This window comes from Nyctibius grandis, chromosome 7 (genome assembly GCF_013368605.1).
Source record: "Nyctibius grandis isolate bNycGra1 chromosome 7, bNycGra1.pri, whole genome shotgun sequence".
Classification (NCBI taxonomy): Eukaryota; Metazoa; Chordata; class Aves; order Nyctibiiformes; family Nyctibiidae; genus Nyctibius; species Nyctibius grandis.
Window position 1 is genome coordinate 15509434 of NC_090664.1, and position 14750 is coordinate 15524183.

At 40.8% G+C, this 14750-nt stretch overlaps 2 protein-coding genes across 3 annotated transcripts in view; both read right to left on the reverse strand.

Moving 5' to 3' along the window:
- The window catches only part of RPL15 (ribosomal protein L15), a 206351-nt gene that overhangs the window by 51019 nt on the left and 140582 nt on the right, over positions 1-14750 (reverse strand). The window lies entirely within an intron of this gene.
- The window catches only part of UBE2E1 (ubiquitin conjugating enzyme E2 E1), a 45580-nt gene that overhangs the window by 29868 nt on the left and 962 nt on the right, over positions 1-14750 (reverse strand). Inside the window, exons 2-3 of one of the 2 annotated variants that reach the window (XM_068405467.1) lie at positions 14101-14279; positions 11925-11975 (exon numbers count right to left, since the gene is read on the reverse strand). In XM_068405467.1, coding sequence (XP_068261568.1) covers positions 11925-11975; positions 14101-14252 — 203 coding nt within the window. In that variant the 5' untranslated portion in view covers positions 14253-14279. The remainder of the gene's footprint in view (positions 1-11924; positions 11976-14100; positions 14280-14750) is intronic. The other variant, XM_068405468.1, reaches the window with a different exon arrangement.

The following is a 14750-nucleotide window of genomic DNA, read 5'->3' on the forward strand; positions in this document are numbered from 1 at the left end:
AGCACAAATGATCTCTTTGGAACAATTAAGCAATTTTCGAAGCAGCACTATGCTGAACAACTAATGGGTCCAAAGAGACAGAAAGGTCAAAAATGTGAGTATCTCCCTACTGAACAGAGATCACATAGATGACCCTTTGGAAGAGAGGATAACTTTATAATCATATTATATAATCCCTACTAGAGAATAACCCTATATAAAACCCAGCACACTAAACAAAAAGAGAGAGATCTTTCCTTCAGAAGCCAAAAGCAAGATGCACTGTTCCATCCAGCTGTCTCAGCATGATTAATAAATAAAAAAAGGAGGAAAAAAAAAAGAAATGCTTACCCTCTTTGCATATAACCAGCTGAGAAAAAGAAAATCACTGGCTCTATATAAAACACATAGTTCAATAAAGAGCTCAGCACTTTTTAAGAAAGAATGGGTAAAAAATACATGTTGTACATTAAAATCCACAACTCTTCTAGTGACCTTGAACTCTAGTAATATAAACAGGGACATACAAAACCACTTATTTCTGGACACAGTTCATTCACTATCTTCAGCAAGGACTGAAATTTAGCACTTGACCTAGTGTGTCATTAGGATGTGACACATTATCTTCCAGGAAAGCCAATCTAAGTAAGCATCACAGTTCTATTACTATTTTAATATCCAGAAAACGAGATTCTCCCTCTGAAAAGAAACCATTTGCTAAAACAGCAACTAGATGACTTTCCAGATGTGTCATTCAATGCATACATGACAGAAAGATAATAAAAATACTGATCAAAGAACCTTGCACTTGCCTGGCATACAGCTGCCTGCTGTGTAAACACTCGTACAGGCTCACCTACCACACGTGTCAAATGTTCTCATAACCCTAAAGTGAAGTTTAGATGCATCCTCTTGACTAAGAAACTTTCAAGATCATAAAATACACTTCTCCAATGACCAAAGAGGGCCATATAAAGAAAGATGAGAAATGTCAATTCTTATGTATACCTTGCATTCAAGATTATCCCAATTGCCCATTTAAGTACTTTAAAAATACTTTCCCTTTCATCAAGCTCCTCTCATTTGTGATCCGAATACTTAAGCAATTAAAAAAAAGTTATACATACACATTCAACAGTTTAGCTGATCACTGCTACTTTATTTGCAAGTAAATTAATAAAACAAGGATGGTTTTGTCTGTTTATTTTTTGATTCCTCCTAAACATTTTATTTCTGTCAACAGGACAACCTTGCCTCTTCACTTCCCTGCAGGCATGAGCTGCAGACTTTGACAGATGTAATGGCTTACTGCTGAAGGATCAGTGCAGCCATCAGGAAAGAGAAAAGGGGCCAGAACCTGCACAGCTCAGCACGAGGAGGAGACAGAAGTCACTAGCACCGTTCCTTACAAGCCTGCGATGGTTTGCAGAAAGAGGCCCAGCTCCATGGGCCAGAACAGGGCCCCAGCTCTCTTCTGCATAACTTAATGCCATACTGGTGACTTGGGACACGTTGGATTGTGTCCCACACTGAGAATCTGTGCAAGAGACTGGCAGGTTTACTACTGGAAAGGGATCTGGCAAAATGCATTTTTTTTCCCTGTTGTTCTCTGCTATTAAGGGTCACATCTAACCCCAACCCTATAATTTCGCTCTTTCATAGTGTGTCATAGTTCAGCAATCGACTCTAGCTCCATCCTTTTTTCCCCATTCGTTCTGAATCGATGAAGACCACTGCAAACAGAACAGACTTCACTAAGTAACAGACAAGTCTCCTTCCCAGATCCAGACCCCAATCAGCACTCCTTCCTTATCTCTCTTTAAGCCAAGCTGTGAATCACTAACAAATCCCATCCAGCTGTTCAGCCAGCCGTGAGAGAGGTCACAGCACATCCCTATTTACCCTCAGCACTTCAACTCTGCTGCTACAGCTTACGGCTGGACCCTGCCAGTTCATCACATCCCCACTGCAAAATGTTACCATACAAAGGCTCTGCTATCCAATCCCTATTTTTAAGTCTTTCCTGACAAAATCCAGTACTAGTTATTAAATATGTCCTAAATGGCTAGTTCTGAGCTACTTAGCACTGTAATGAAAAATGCACCTGAACAGTCTTAACACTAAATTATTTGTCTGAACTTTACATCTCCTCATAAATAAGACTCCACTATGAAAAGCAAAGCAAAGATCCTTGTAAAGCAAGGTAGAAAGTACAGCTTGCACCACCTATGGGTTAGAAAATTTGCATTTTCTGTGGAAAAAACAATGTACAAGACATAATTGATATATTACAAAACCTCAAATGTAACATAATATTTATGGTCATTAGGAGTTAAGTACACACACTGAATACTAAGTACTTTAAATTGGAATGTCTCAGTACATGTAATAGCTCTGCAATTTAACTAATATTTCCCTAACAAATAGTCACAGTCCTCCTAGTTATTGAGGTGGAAGGTGAAGTAGCAGCACAAAGACAGCAAAAAAAGAGATTAGCTGTTGGACACCTTCATTATTTCTCTGCCACTATCCAAGAACAAAAAAACCCAATACTAATATATCTCAAAACACATTATCCTATTACAATGTAGTAGTATCACAAGGTAACAGCTGTGATAACCTTGGTGTGCATAAAACCGGAAAATAACCAAATCACATAGCTAAGATAATACAATAGCTGCTGAATAAAAACAACTCACTTATTTACCTCAATCAGATAAGGAAAAAAATGCAATGTTGCAACATAAGCAGAACTCCATTTTTTTTGGGAAAGGGGGATAGGGAGACATCTACAAGTCCAAGGACTAAACCTACTTTATTATTAAAGAACATTTAAACATAGCTGGAAATTTGCATACCACTTGCAAACACAGACAAAAATGAAAGAAATCCTTTGCCCTGAAAATTTTAAGGTCTCAATTCAGCAAGATAAATGCATGAAGGTTAACCCTTCACAACAGCAAGGAGAAGTGGTTGAGCGACAGGAGACAAGGGCTTGCTTTAAATGGCCAAGCATAAAAAGAAGAGAGGTGGGAACTGTTCCATAAAGGGCAGAATTTGAACATTTCATGTGGCTAAAAGCAATGTCAAGTGGAACATGGAAACAATCCATTCCCCTTGTACTCCCGCATCATCCACAGCCACTGGATTAGGGATGCTAAGGGTACATCCCTGACTTTTCTCTTTGTGTCTGTTTACAGACCTGTTGTTTATGAATACCACAAAATATGATGAGATTCTCAAATTAAGAATTACCTTATCAAAAACAAAACTGGACCATTCTTATTGATAAAAAACTTACAAGGAAGTCAAGGAGGACACCAACTACAAATGCTTGAATGCATCACCTAATTTATCTCCTTTAAAAAGGTTACCAAGACATACAGGAAATAACATGCAAATACAGTATTACAACAATCAGTTTGATTTATCAGAAACTTCCGACGAAATGACCTTTTGTGGTATCCTACAGTATTGACATAATTGCTTTAAAACTATGTTATTACAATTGTGTGCATTCTAGCAATCTTTCAAAACCATCTGTGACAGTTAAACATTGCTTTAATTAAATACATTGCACTTTCTCCACCATTTCTAGGCCACTTCTCAGAGCAGTCTACACTTGTTCAGAATACCAAATAACACACTGAAACTTTCTAGAAGCTGTGCACTTGAAAATTTAAAACATATGACTTATCCATAATAGTGATCACCTAAATTAACACCTTAAAATTTCAGTGAAAACCTTTGAGACAGTTACCCTGAGAGGCTTCATTGTATAGCAATCACAATGCCCTGAAGCTTTGCTGTTGCCTCCAAAAATTCTGACAAAGTTCTGAGTCCCTACCAGAAGTATTTTTCTTCTTCTTTTCATCAACTCACCTACTGTGAAAAGACACTTTCGATTTCAGAATTAATTTTTAACGTTTGTGGGTCTTTTCACTCCTGTGTGCAACATACTGTAGGATCCTAAGCATCAAAAGAAAAAAAGACAGACCCCAAAATCCCTGTCCTGATTTCTCCTTAACAGACACTGGAATTAGCTCACTGGCAAAAATCTATTGCTCAGATACCCATAGCGAAAAGCGCATTAAATATTATATATATAAAAGCCCACCTGCCCTGGGAAGCACCTCCCCTCTAGCCCACAGCATTTACTGTTGCCTTTATAATTCTCAGTACCAGTTCAAGATTCTCTGTGTTTCCAGCAAGTCCAAAGGGAAAGATGAGAAATCTCTTAAACAATCATTTACACTGATACAAAGAAAGTGCAAAACACATCTACTAACATGCTGGTTTGGTTTACACTCACTTTTGACTCTAAAAGTTGAAGCCCCTGGATGAATCAAGACCCGAATTCTGCACTGATTCACAGAAACATAGAAGCAAAGAAATTTAACAGGACTCCACATCATTAATCGTACAGCCTCTTTAATCCAATTACTTTGTGTTTTCTCTTTAACAAATGAACTGCCAAAACTTGGCCTGGACCCAGATCTCAGAACAGCTCAACTTAATCTTCCCTGATCTATATTTTCAGTTGTGAAATCATGGAAGAGACTGGAGGGAGTGGGGGGAATCAAACACCACAGCTGCCCTGAGCTACAATCCGCATGCTCCACTCTCCTCTTCTCCCCCACCTCCCGTCCCAGGGAGTCCAGGTTAATAAAGAAAAGAATGTCGCATATTAGATGTTGCAAGTTAAGCATACAGATTTGCGATATATTCTCCTGATAATGTCAATTACCCCTCATGCACTGAAAATATGTATTAAATGCACTGTAGTAACCATTACACTTTCCACAAACACCTTGGAAGACCAACTGCATATTGCTGAAATCTGCAAATTGGCAAGAGAAACAAGAAAACCCCTCTCAATTCCAGAGTGCACAGTGTTTATTTTGACAGTTGTAGTTTATTTATAGTACTTGACAATACATGTTCTCTAGTTCATCTTGTAAAATAATGAAGTCAGTATTTAGACCTCCACTGTTAAGCCTCAGAGGGAAAAATAAGTATAAACTTATTTAATTCAAATAAATGTACAGATTGGCAAGATTCTACTATAATGACTAAATTACATCATTAATTTAACTTAAAGCACTTTCTTTGGTGGAGAAACCATAGCCCGTAACTTTGTATGTGCTGTGCAAGTCTGCACAAATGTGCAATAGTCTCTTAACCAATTCACATAAAACAATACCTTATTCTTGTTTAGTACATTAAATACTTTTAGAGAGGTGCTGTATGGAAGGCTGGTCTTTCATGTACAGTTACAGAAGAGTGCAGACAGAGGCTGCAGAAGTCTCACTATGCACTAACTCGTCAATAACCTTAATCCACCGACATAACTTGTACCAGCGAAGGTGAGTTCTGTCTCCGTTCCCAGAACAACCCCCTTCAACAGCAGGGCCAAAGCTGATGTCTTGTCAGATGGTATCTTATCAGCTCTCAAGACCAACCCATTCTTCAGAAACCACAAAGCTCTCAGTCACTAGCAGCCTGCCCTGGTTGAAATCCTCCAACACAAAACCATGCCCTCTCTCTTTCTCAATGCCCTAGACTAGCCAGTTCTCTGTGGATAATTTTGTCTTCATATAAAAAGACAAGATAGATTCAAGATCTTAAAGTAGAAATACTCCACACACAGCGTTTCCTATTTATGTCTATAAAGTACCACACACATATCATTAATATTTCTTAAAAGAAAACCAGACATATAACCTATACACATATCCAATATAAAAATCTAGACAGCAGAGCTGGAATACAACAGAAATGAAACCAAATTAAAGATTGCATAACCAAGAGCAAATATTAGAATTTTTCAGATTAAACATATACGCAGCATCATAAGCACAGTTGCACAGTGCCCTCCAAGGGCAGCAAAGCTGAAAGTCAAATAATACAATTGAGTGGTATACAAGAGAGTGGGCACAGAAGGGATTTCAATCCTCTTTGTTCTTAGCCATGATACAATTTCGCAGCCGCTCTCAAGATTCATCGTTCCGACGTTTGGCATGCAGGAGCACAGAATGCAGTTCAGTTGGGAATTACTGAGCCAGGATGTGCCAAACAAAACCTACCACAGCACCAGCCAGCTCCTGCCACAGCGTCCGAGGAGCCTGGCCATCAAAATGTTTCCGATTTTTAAAGGGAGCCAATAAATAAAACCCGGAATATCTTCAGAAAGGTGAAGTCCTGTAATATTAACTAAGCAATCCACAGTAAAGAAGCTGCTCCTGTGCAGCTATTGTCTTAGTACGTCTGGCAGAGGACTTTGCCTGCAGGAGCTGCTACCTACACATACTCTGAATTCACCGAGTGTAGAAATGGTATTATTTTTATGGTTTGTAAGCTAGACCATACACAGCTGCAGAGGATCTCTAAATTAGTTAATACACCGTTTCAAAAGGAAGAGTTATTTCTCAAGGGATCATGTGCCAAACAAAGTGGGGGAGGGAACGCTGAACCACTGGTAGTTCATATGACAAAAGATATTTTTCAACTACACACAGCACTAATTATGAAGGTCCTTCCTATCCTACAGCTGGAAACTTCTCACAGAAAACATTCCCATTTCAGAGAAACAACTGGGGGTGTGTGTGTGTGTGGGGGTGCAAAGTGCTAAAACCACTTTTGCAAGCTGATAATTTTCATTAAACATGATCTGCATTTTTCTTTCCACAAGGAAGTAAACCCCAGCGTTTCTGTCATTCTTGATCTAATAATTTGAGTGTGCACATTAAAAAAACTGCCTCACTGAAATTAAGATTTTTAGGTACAAAATGTAAGACCAGAAAGTTTATGTTAGAATATGGCTATATTAGGAAGGACTATTCCAAGAATGAAAATAATAAAAACAACACTGATATTGTAGTTTAACAGTGACAATCCATCTTTAGATAATACACTAGATTTAAAAGCAAAAGCACTTAAAGCATTATTGGAGTTGGAGGTATTGAGAAAATACCTTTGCAAAAAATTACAAGCACCATAAAAACAAACGTAATCAAAACAAATGCCAGACTTTCACGGTACGTAGATTAAATATATTAATTATAATATAAAACTATTGAGTTCAAAACTGCCTTTGAGCCACACATTTTCTGGAGACTTCTCTCTAGCCAAGAAATCTTAATTCCACATTGCAAAGTTCTGAAAACTATTCCACACATTATAGTGGAGAGCACTTCTCCCCACCATCTATACTGAGACATATGTTTATTAAGTGCTGACAGTTACCTTTCACAAGACTCTCAGGGAGATCTGGTCCTTATTCCGTGAATTTACAAAAACTGGGCTGAAGGAGCCAGGAAGCACAACTGCGTTTTATTATTACTTAAATAATGAATTTGTGATAGCATTTCACTCTGAAGTGATGGTAAGCCTTCCAGGCAAATGCCTCCTTCAGTAAAGATTTGAAAATTATTTTTGTTTAAATAACAGCTGGTCTTGCCTAGATGGACTTAAATGAACCACGTGGAGACAAACTTGTTTCAGTTTGGGTAAGAAAGTTTAAAAAACATTAATTCTAGTTAATATCCATTTTGGTCTCTCTACCCAGATGGGAAAAATAACATTAAATTGCCCTGCTTACATACAGTCAATACCAGACACCCAATAAAGCACAAATTCAAAGCCCTGCTCATAACACAACCGATGCACACAGTTCCAGCAGAACAGCTCAGCTGCAAGTTAGCCTGAAACAAAGGAGATGTACACTCATTTCTCCACTTTGCCACAGACTTCCTGCATGACCTTGGACAAGTCACTTGGGTTTTGTGTGCTGCAACTCCCCATCCCTAAAATGGGGAAAAACATTTATTTCATAACCTCATGGCAATTAGCAGATTTACTATCAGGAGATGCTTAGATACAGAGGTCAAATAAATGACATAAAGAAAATAAACAGTACTTAAAGATCTAGTTAACTTCTGTCAAAGCTTTAGAAACCTTATCACAGTGACAGAAGGAAAGCTTTGGCACAATACAAGCATTATCTACAAAGATCAGTAGCAAGATGGAATCGTATTTTGACATCTGCAGACAGTCGCGGATGCAGACTTCTATGACCCAATGCACAGGCATGACATACTACTCTATCACCAACATATAGAGAAGACCAAAAGTCCCAGGTCTCTAGGTACCTTCTTGTAGTTCTAAAACAAGAGTTATAACTTTCTGATATAATACAAACTAGGAGAAGAAATCACCAGGTACCCTCTTAAAAGATTTGAAATACTTCAGGTCCGAACAGTTATTCTCCAATTCATATTAACCACTAACCACCTTCTGAACTTGAAAGCCACATATAACTTTCGTAACTCAGTATTAATATCAGAAGTCAAACCATCTTGCAGACAACAGAAAATTAAAGACCTCTAGAGCACCAGCCTACCGAAAATGATGCAGAAGGTAAGAACCACTCAGAAGCAGCCAAACGCTACACATATACTATACTAGGACACTTATGAGAACAGCATTGCCTCCATCAGGAATCCACAGATTTGTAAAGTGTATTAAATATATCTTTTTAGAAAATCTCTCCAAGTCCAAAAACCTACTTTTTGAATGCAGGCCAAACATATACTGTGCTTCCATGCACACAGCCTGCACCTCTGTACAAGCAACTGTACTAGCCTGCGTAAAATCAAAATCACAGCCTGGGGAGGGAGACATGAGGGGCAAACGGACTACGTTGGACGATGAAGTAGTCAATGAGCGATGAGCACAGGTAAGCATTTGGGGGACACAGGCAAGCTATGGAAAACCAGAAGCAAGGACACTACTGAGGGGAGAGGGAAGTTCTGGGATAAATTTCCCCTCATATTACCCACATATGTGTAAAACCCACACAGCTGCTCAATCACAGGGTGTTGAGTGTGCTTGGGATTTGGGTTTGGTTTTTGTTTTGTTTTGTTTTTTAAACAGATGATCTGTGGGTTATACACAGGAAAATAAGGTCACTGCAAACTACAAAAATAAAAATGAAACTCATTTGGTTTTAAGCTATTTTGTTTGAAATATCAAATGGTTTTCATTATTTGTAATTGCATCTTATACGTGGTGTTTTATAACAAGAAAAATAAAACAGTTCTTACTAAAAATCATTTACAACCTAAAGCTTTTTCTTTCAATATGCAGAGCTGCTCTGGGATGTGTTAAATATCCTGAACTCCTTATTACTGCAATAAGACTGGAAGAACAACAGCACTTTGCAACGAGGCCAAAAATTAAAGCACGTCCAACAATGAACTGCTATCAAACACCAGGCATGGCACAGAACAGGGGAAAACACAAAGATGGTGGTGAGGGGTGTAAGAACAAAAGCCCAGTAGAAAAAAATAATACAACATTTCCAACATTACACAGGATACAGTTTTAGATGGACTTTTTCAAATGTGACTTCCGAGACTTTGGCACCCCTAAAGTTGACAGGAGAATAGGTAGTACCTGGTATTGTATGTAGCTCCCTTAATATGTAAGTTTTGAGATTAGTCTTTGCAAGACAGAGTGAGATGCCTAAAAGGAGAGGATTGCCCTCCCCTCCAGTGACACCTGAAAAAAAGTCTGTAGAGGCACAAAAGCAGCAGAGAGATGAGGGGCTGAAGGTCCCCCTCATGAGCAAAGTCATGAAGGCAGGAAATTGAAACTAAGTTCTGGAACTATGTATTTAATACCTCGTTCACAGCATGCTAATAATGTTCATACAAAGGGAAAAAATAAAGAAAAGCAGTGACACTGTCAGCAGGCTTCCCCAGAGCAAACTGTGGCAACCTTAAACATCATGCAGCAAACAGAGTCTCTCGCTTGCTTAATCTCCTCACACTCACAAATTGAGTATTTATGTTTCTTTTTCCACAAGAGGTGAACTTTCTCCATCACTACAATAGCTGAAACTCATCTCACCGTTGTGGCAATCGGCACCTGCCTACCCTTTTACAAACCAGCTGCTACAGAAGCAAACTCCCAGTGCTTGACTGTGCAATTGGAACCTCGTTAGCCGTAAGCAGAGCTGTTCCCCTTCACTCTCAGCACTATCTTGACTGAAGTAGGATGACTTCACCCCAAGATGAGCAATACCAAAACTCCTTTAGTCACACACACACAAACCCCTTCATTCACGTTTTCCTACCTATCAACATGTTAAGAGATTGTAACAATTACACCAGTTTCATGTATTATTTGCAAGAGTTGCCAGCCTTCACTGTCACTCATTTGAAGGTCGGAAGGAATGCAGAATACTTGTAATTGCATTATGGGTGAAGATTAATCACCACTACTTGTACTATGAACTAATTTTTACCATTAGAAATATTTATAAAGGCTGAAACAACACAAATTTACTTGAAGTGCATTGTCCTCAGTGGGCTATGTAATTAAAAAAAGAAAAATGAAAACCATATTCTGACGGGTAGTCTGCTAGCTCACCTTTACCTCGCCAACTGAAACAAGGACAAATTAGGGTTCTAATATTAGTTACACAAACTTTCTGATGAAACCTGCAATCTGTTGTACCCATATAGCATCACAACTTCTGGATAGATTTGTGAAGTTCAGACTGCAGTCTCGGCACCTTGATCATCCACACTCAGTTATCTGAAGAGCAAGCCACACAGTGCTTTTCTGAGCTGTGCTTCTGGGTTTCTTTCCCATGAAAATGAGGTTACAGTGGGAGGAGGAGGAGGGGAAAGCATGTGGACTTCATCCTGACACACAGCCAGGACAGACACCTCCAGCCCAAGAGCTGGAAGCTCTTGTAATATTCAGGTAGTCATTATTGTCACTAAAACAATATTGTCACAGCTAAAGATTTCAGAGCTCATGGGTTATCTTCCAAACAGCACAAATATGTTCGTATCAGCCTAGACCGCTACTCACGTGCCTCATCCCTCCTTTCATTAATTACGATCCTTGGAACTGGCACCGAAAGTGGCTCTGGACCTGTGAGGCTAACTCTTGTGGTAATGCTCCCCTGCAGCCTAACAGCAGCAAAAAGCTTCAATAAAACAGTTCATGAGCACTTGGGGGTGGCAAATCAATACTAAAAAGACCAACTTAGTTATTTATAAACAGAATTTTCTCTGATTTCTGCTATTACTAACATCAAAAGGCCTCAAATCTCAGCCATAGCAAGAAGATAGGAACAGAGTTGTGCTTTGGCAACTACAGCGCACACAGACCAGACCAAAAGCCACCTCATTCTCGAATGAACAAGCACAACCAAAGACGTTACCCTACTACTGTCTCCTCTCCAAAAGGACAGAGGCTCGGGCCACCACGCAATGAACCAAATCAACCCGCCAGATGTTTTCAACAAACGGTACAAGTTTCTAAAACATACTTTAAAACAAGCTGCTCTATAAAGGGCAACAGAACACCCGTGCTTGTTATTTCATCAGCCAACACGTGTGCTCCTCTAGGGCAGCCACTGAGTGATGAATTCACACTTCTCTTCCACTATAAGTTACTGTTCACAACAGAACTCTCTGAGCTAAAAAGCTTGTAGCATTTTACTATTCTCTGCTTCCTTGGCAGTACTTTTATTTATATAAGATTAGTGCAGTCAGGCATTAGATTTATAAACCAGAAAAAACAAACAAGGAGAAAGTTTTCATGCTCCTCTTTATAGGCCAGTTTCAGAAATATACACACAAAGCAGTCTAACAGATTGAAATGCAATTGTTAAAAAAAACAAAAAACAAAAAACAAAACAAGCCCCAAAACAAACAGAAAACTCGTATCAAAACACATATAATCTCTGGAGGCCCCCCACCCTGGAAACTATTTAATGTCATCCAAGCATTCACAAAAGTACTGTAGGCCACCTAAACAGCCATTCCTCTGCTCTATCCAGAGCCTCAGAGGACAGTTACAATACACAGGCACATTTCAGCCCCTCACCTTCCCCCACTCTCCTCAGGGAAGGAATCGACACCAACCTGCAGTTGGGAGGTGGATCTAAGGTGATGTCAGCCAATTCCTTCTGAATCCTGTGGCAATAAAAGCAAGAAAGAACAAAGGTAAGTCACTGTGTGGGATAGCAGCTAACACATACGCCTTACAGACATACTGTCACTGTGAGTTTGCAACACTACGTAAAAGAGAGGCACTCTCACTGCAGCTTCCCACCAGTCTAAACACACGAAGCAGGACAGGCACCCTGTTACAGAGATGGGCAGATAAGCAGACAGGCACCGTGCACTGAACCCAGACAGGTGCACCACTGTATGCTCCCATAAAGATGCCAGCCACACAGGGGCAGTGGAAAACGCTGTCCGCTTTACTCTGCCAACCAGCCTGTAAATGAGGGAAACCCTCTGCAAATGTGATGCACCAAGTGCTAGGAGGAAACTGCAGTCTGAAAAGGAATTTTGTCTTGCTGGATTGAGAGAAACACTCATTGCCAAACTGGCTCCCGCCTCCCCCCCCCCTGCTTCCCGTCACCATCCTGAGAAAAAACACCAGCCCCAAGGGAGTAAATAACTGTGCCGTTCCCAAGGACACTTAAAGGAAGGTGAATATCTATTTCTGAGGCTCTTACAAATTCCTGCCACCTTCAATTCTCCCCTCTCCTCACCCTCAAGAGCCACACACCATCCCCACATCCCCTCCCTCAGAATTCCAGACGCTCCCTCTCTTCACTGCATTCAGACAACACCCTGTCCTCCCTGCCCAGACTATTCTGGGCTCACACTGCTTTTGCCACAAAACGCCCAACCAGCTATCATCCTCTTCCCTGGAGTCCCATTACTGTCACTCAGGCTTCCCCTCCAGAATTCCCCACCCAGCACTCAGTCTGCCTCTCTTCTCCTTCAAACTCAGACAGCATCTTCTGCCTCTCTTCCACTTGTCATGCATGAGAACCACAGCCTTTTCCTGGTAGGCAGTTTGCAATCTTCCTTTTAAAATTGTTAAGGGCACGACACGTAAACACCACTTGCCACTATCTATGTCAGTTTGCCATGGAAACCTGCTGAGTGGAGATCTGAAATAACCAAACTGCCTAAATTCTACAAAGCCACAGAGAACTCAGTTGTGACAACAGGGCATTTGCCTAAAACCCCAGTCACTTCTGACACCTACAGATACAACCTCTCCGTGCTGCTTGGCAAAGCTGTTCAGTGAGATGGTTTACTGAAGAGTGCAAGTTTGCTTGAAAACTTCCATTTGTCAGCTTAGCTCCCTGGAGCAGGATGGTGCTGAATTCACGTGAAACACATAATAAATAAGAAAGGGTAACAATTTATTTATTTTTTTTTCAAACTGAGTGGCTACAAGAGTCTGTCCATCTGAAGAAAATTGACATAGCTGTTCTGGAATTACTATTCTGTGCAGGCATCTCTCCCCCATGTAGACATTATTCTGGAATAAAAATTATTTCATTCTCAAAAAAAACCAACCCACTCTGAGCTGTGAGCAAAAACTATTTTAGAGCAGAATGTCCACAAGTGGACCTGCTGTGGATTATCTGGACTATCTGTTCTAGTCAACATCCAACCATACACAGAAAACTCAAGTGATGAGCAGACAGAACAACAGTAATATATTTGGTGGAAAAGATTTGGGGCTATATTACACCACTTGCACTGGACTGCACTCCCCCCAGTGCAAGCAAACTCAAAACTCTTCACAAACATTAATGAATCCCCAAAGCAGTCCTGGAAAGAACAAGCCACTCCAGATCAATGTCAGAAACTGACATTGAAATGCAATGCCTTACTCAGGACCATATAGCTTCCAGCAGCAGAGAAGGAATTAAGGTCCTACATGCCAATCCTACACCGTCCCTATAACTGATGCTAATAAGGGAAAAGGAAAAGTCAGTGGAAATAATTGAGGGACAGAATAACAGCCAGAAGAAAGAAAAGATGGGAACATATTTGGGATGGAACAGAGGAAGAAGCAGGAAGAGAGAGCAGTGAAGTTGGGCAGACACTCGCTGCGCTGAGATGCTGAAAAAAGTGAGACAATAGCAGCGTCGTGTGGAAAGGTTGAGCATCAGGGCTAGAGATGAGGAATGGGAGCAGAAAGGGAGCAGTGGGGGAACGGAGCAAAATAAAATGAGGAAGGCAAGAAGATGCAGCAAATCAGTGAGAAAACTGAGCGCAGCCTCACCTCTTGGCACTGGTAGATAGCAGCTTAGAGTTTTTACTCATGCTGACTTTGCTTTCCTTCTTCTTAGGCGTGCTTGTCTCTTTCTCTGTCTGTTGGTTGGAGGATGAAGATGAGGAGGAGCTGGTGCTGGCCCTCGAATCGTCATCCGACATAGCGACCCCCCCACCACACACCCCAACCTGGAGAGGAGACACCATGGGGTGTGGGGAACAAACAGTGAACACAAACACACACAGAGAAAGGCCACTGACAATCTCGCTCTGTGTTTGGGTCATGCTCCTTTTAAAGGGTCCTCATGTCTCCCTCTCCTCTTCAGACCCTACAGTCGGAGCACGAGAAGCAGTAGCCTCCCCTGCACTAGTAACACCGAGGAGAAGGGGGAAAGGGACTTTTAAAGCTTCCTTTCTGAAAGCAAGTGTGAAACGAGAGAAGAGACTGGAACGAGGATGACTGTGAGGGTCAGGGAAGCTCAAAGCAATTCCTTCTAATCTCCCCCAAACTGCACACACAAGAGGAGCCATCACCACCCACCACTATCCAGCCTAGGGGTGTAGGAGATAAAAATGGAACATCTCTAGTCCCTCGGGTTCCTGGGAGGCATGTGCGGGAGGCAGGAAGGGACGGGGCTGGGGGGGGTGACTGTCACCAGC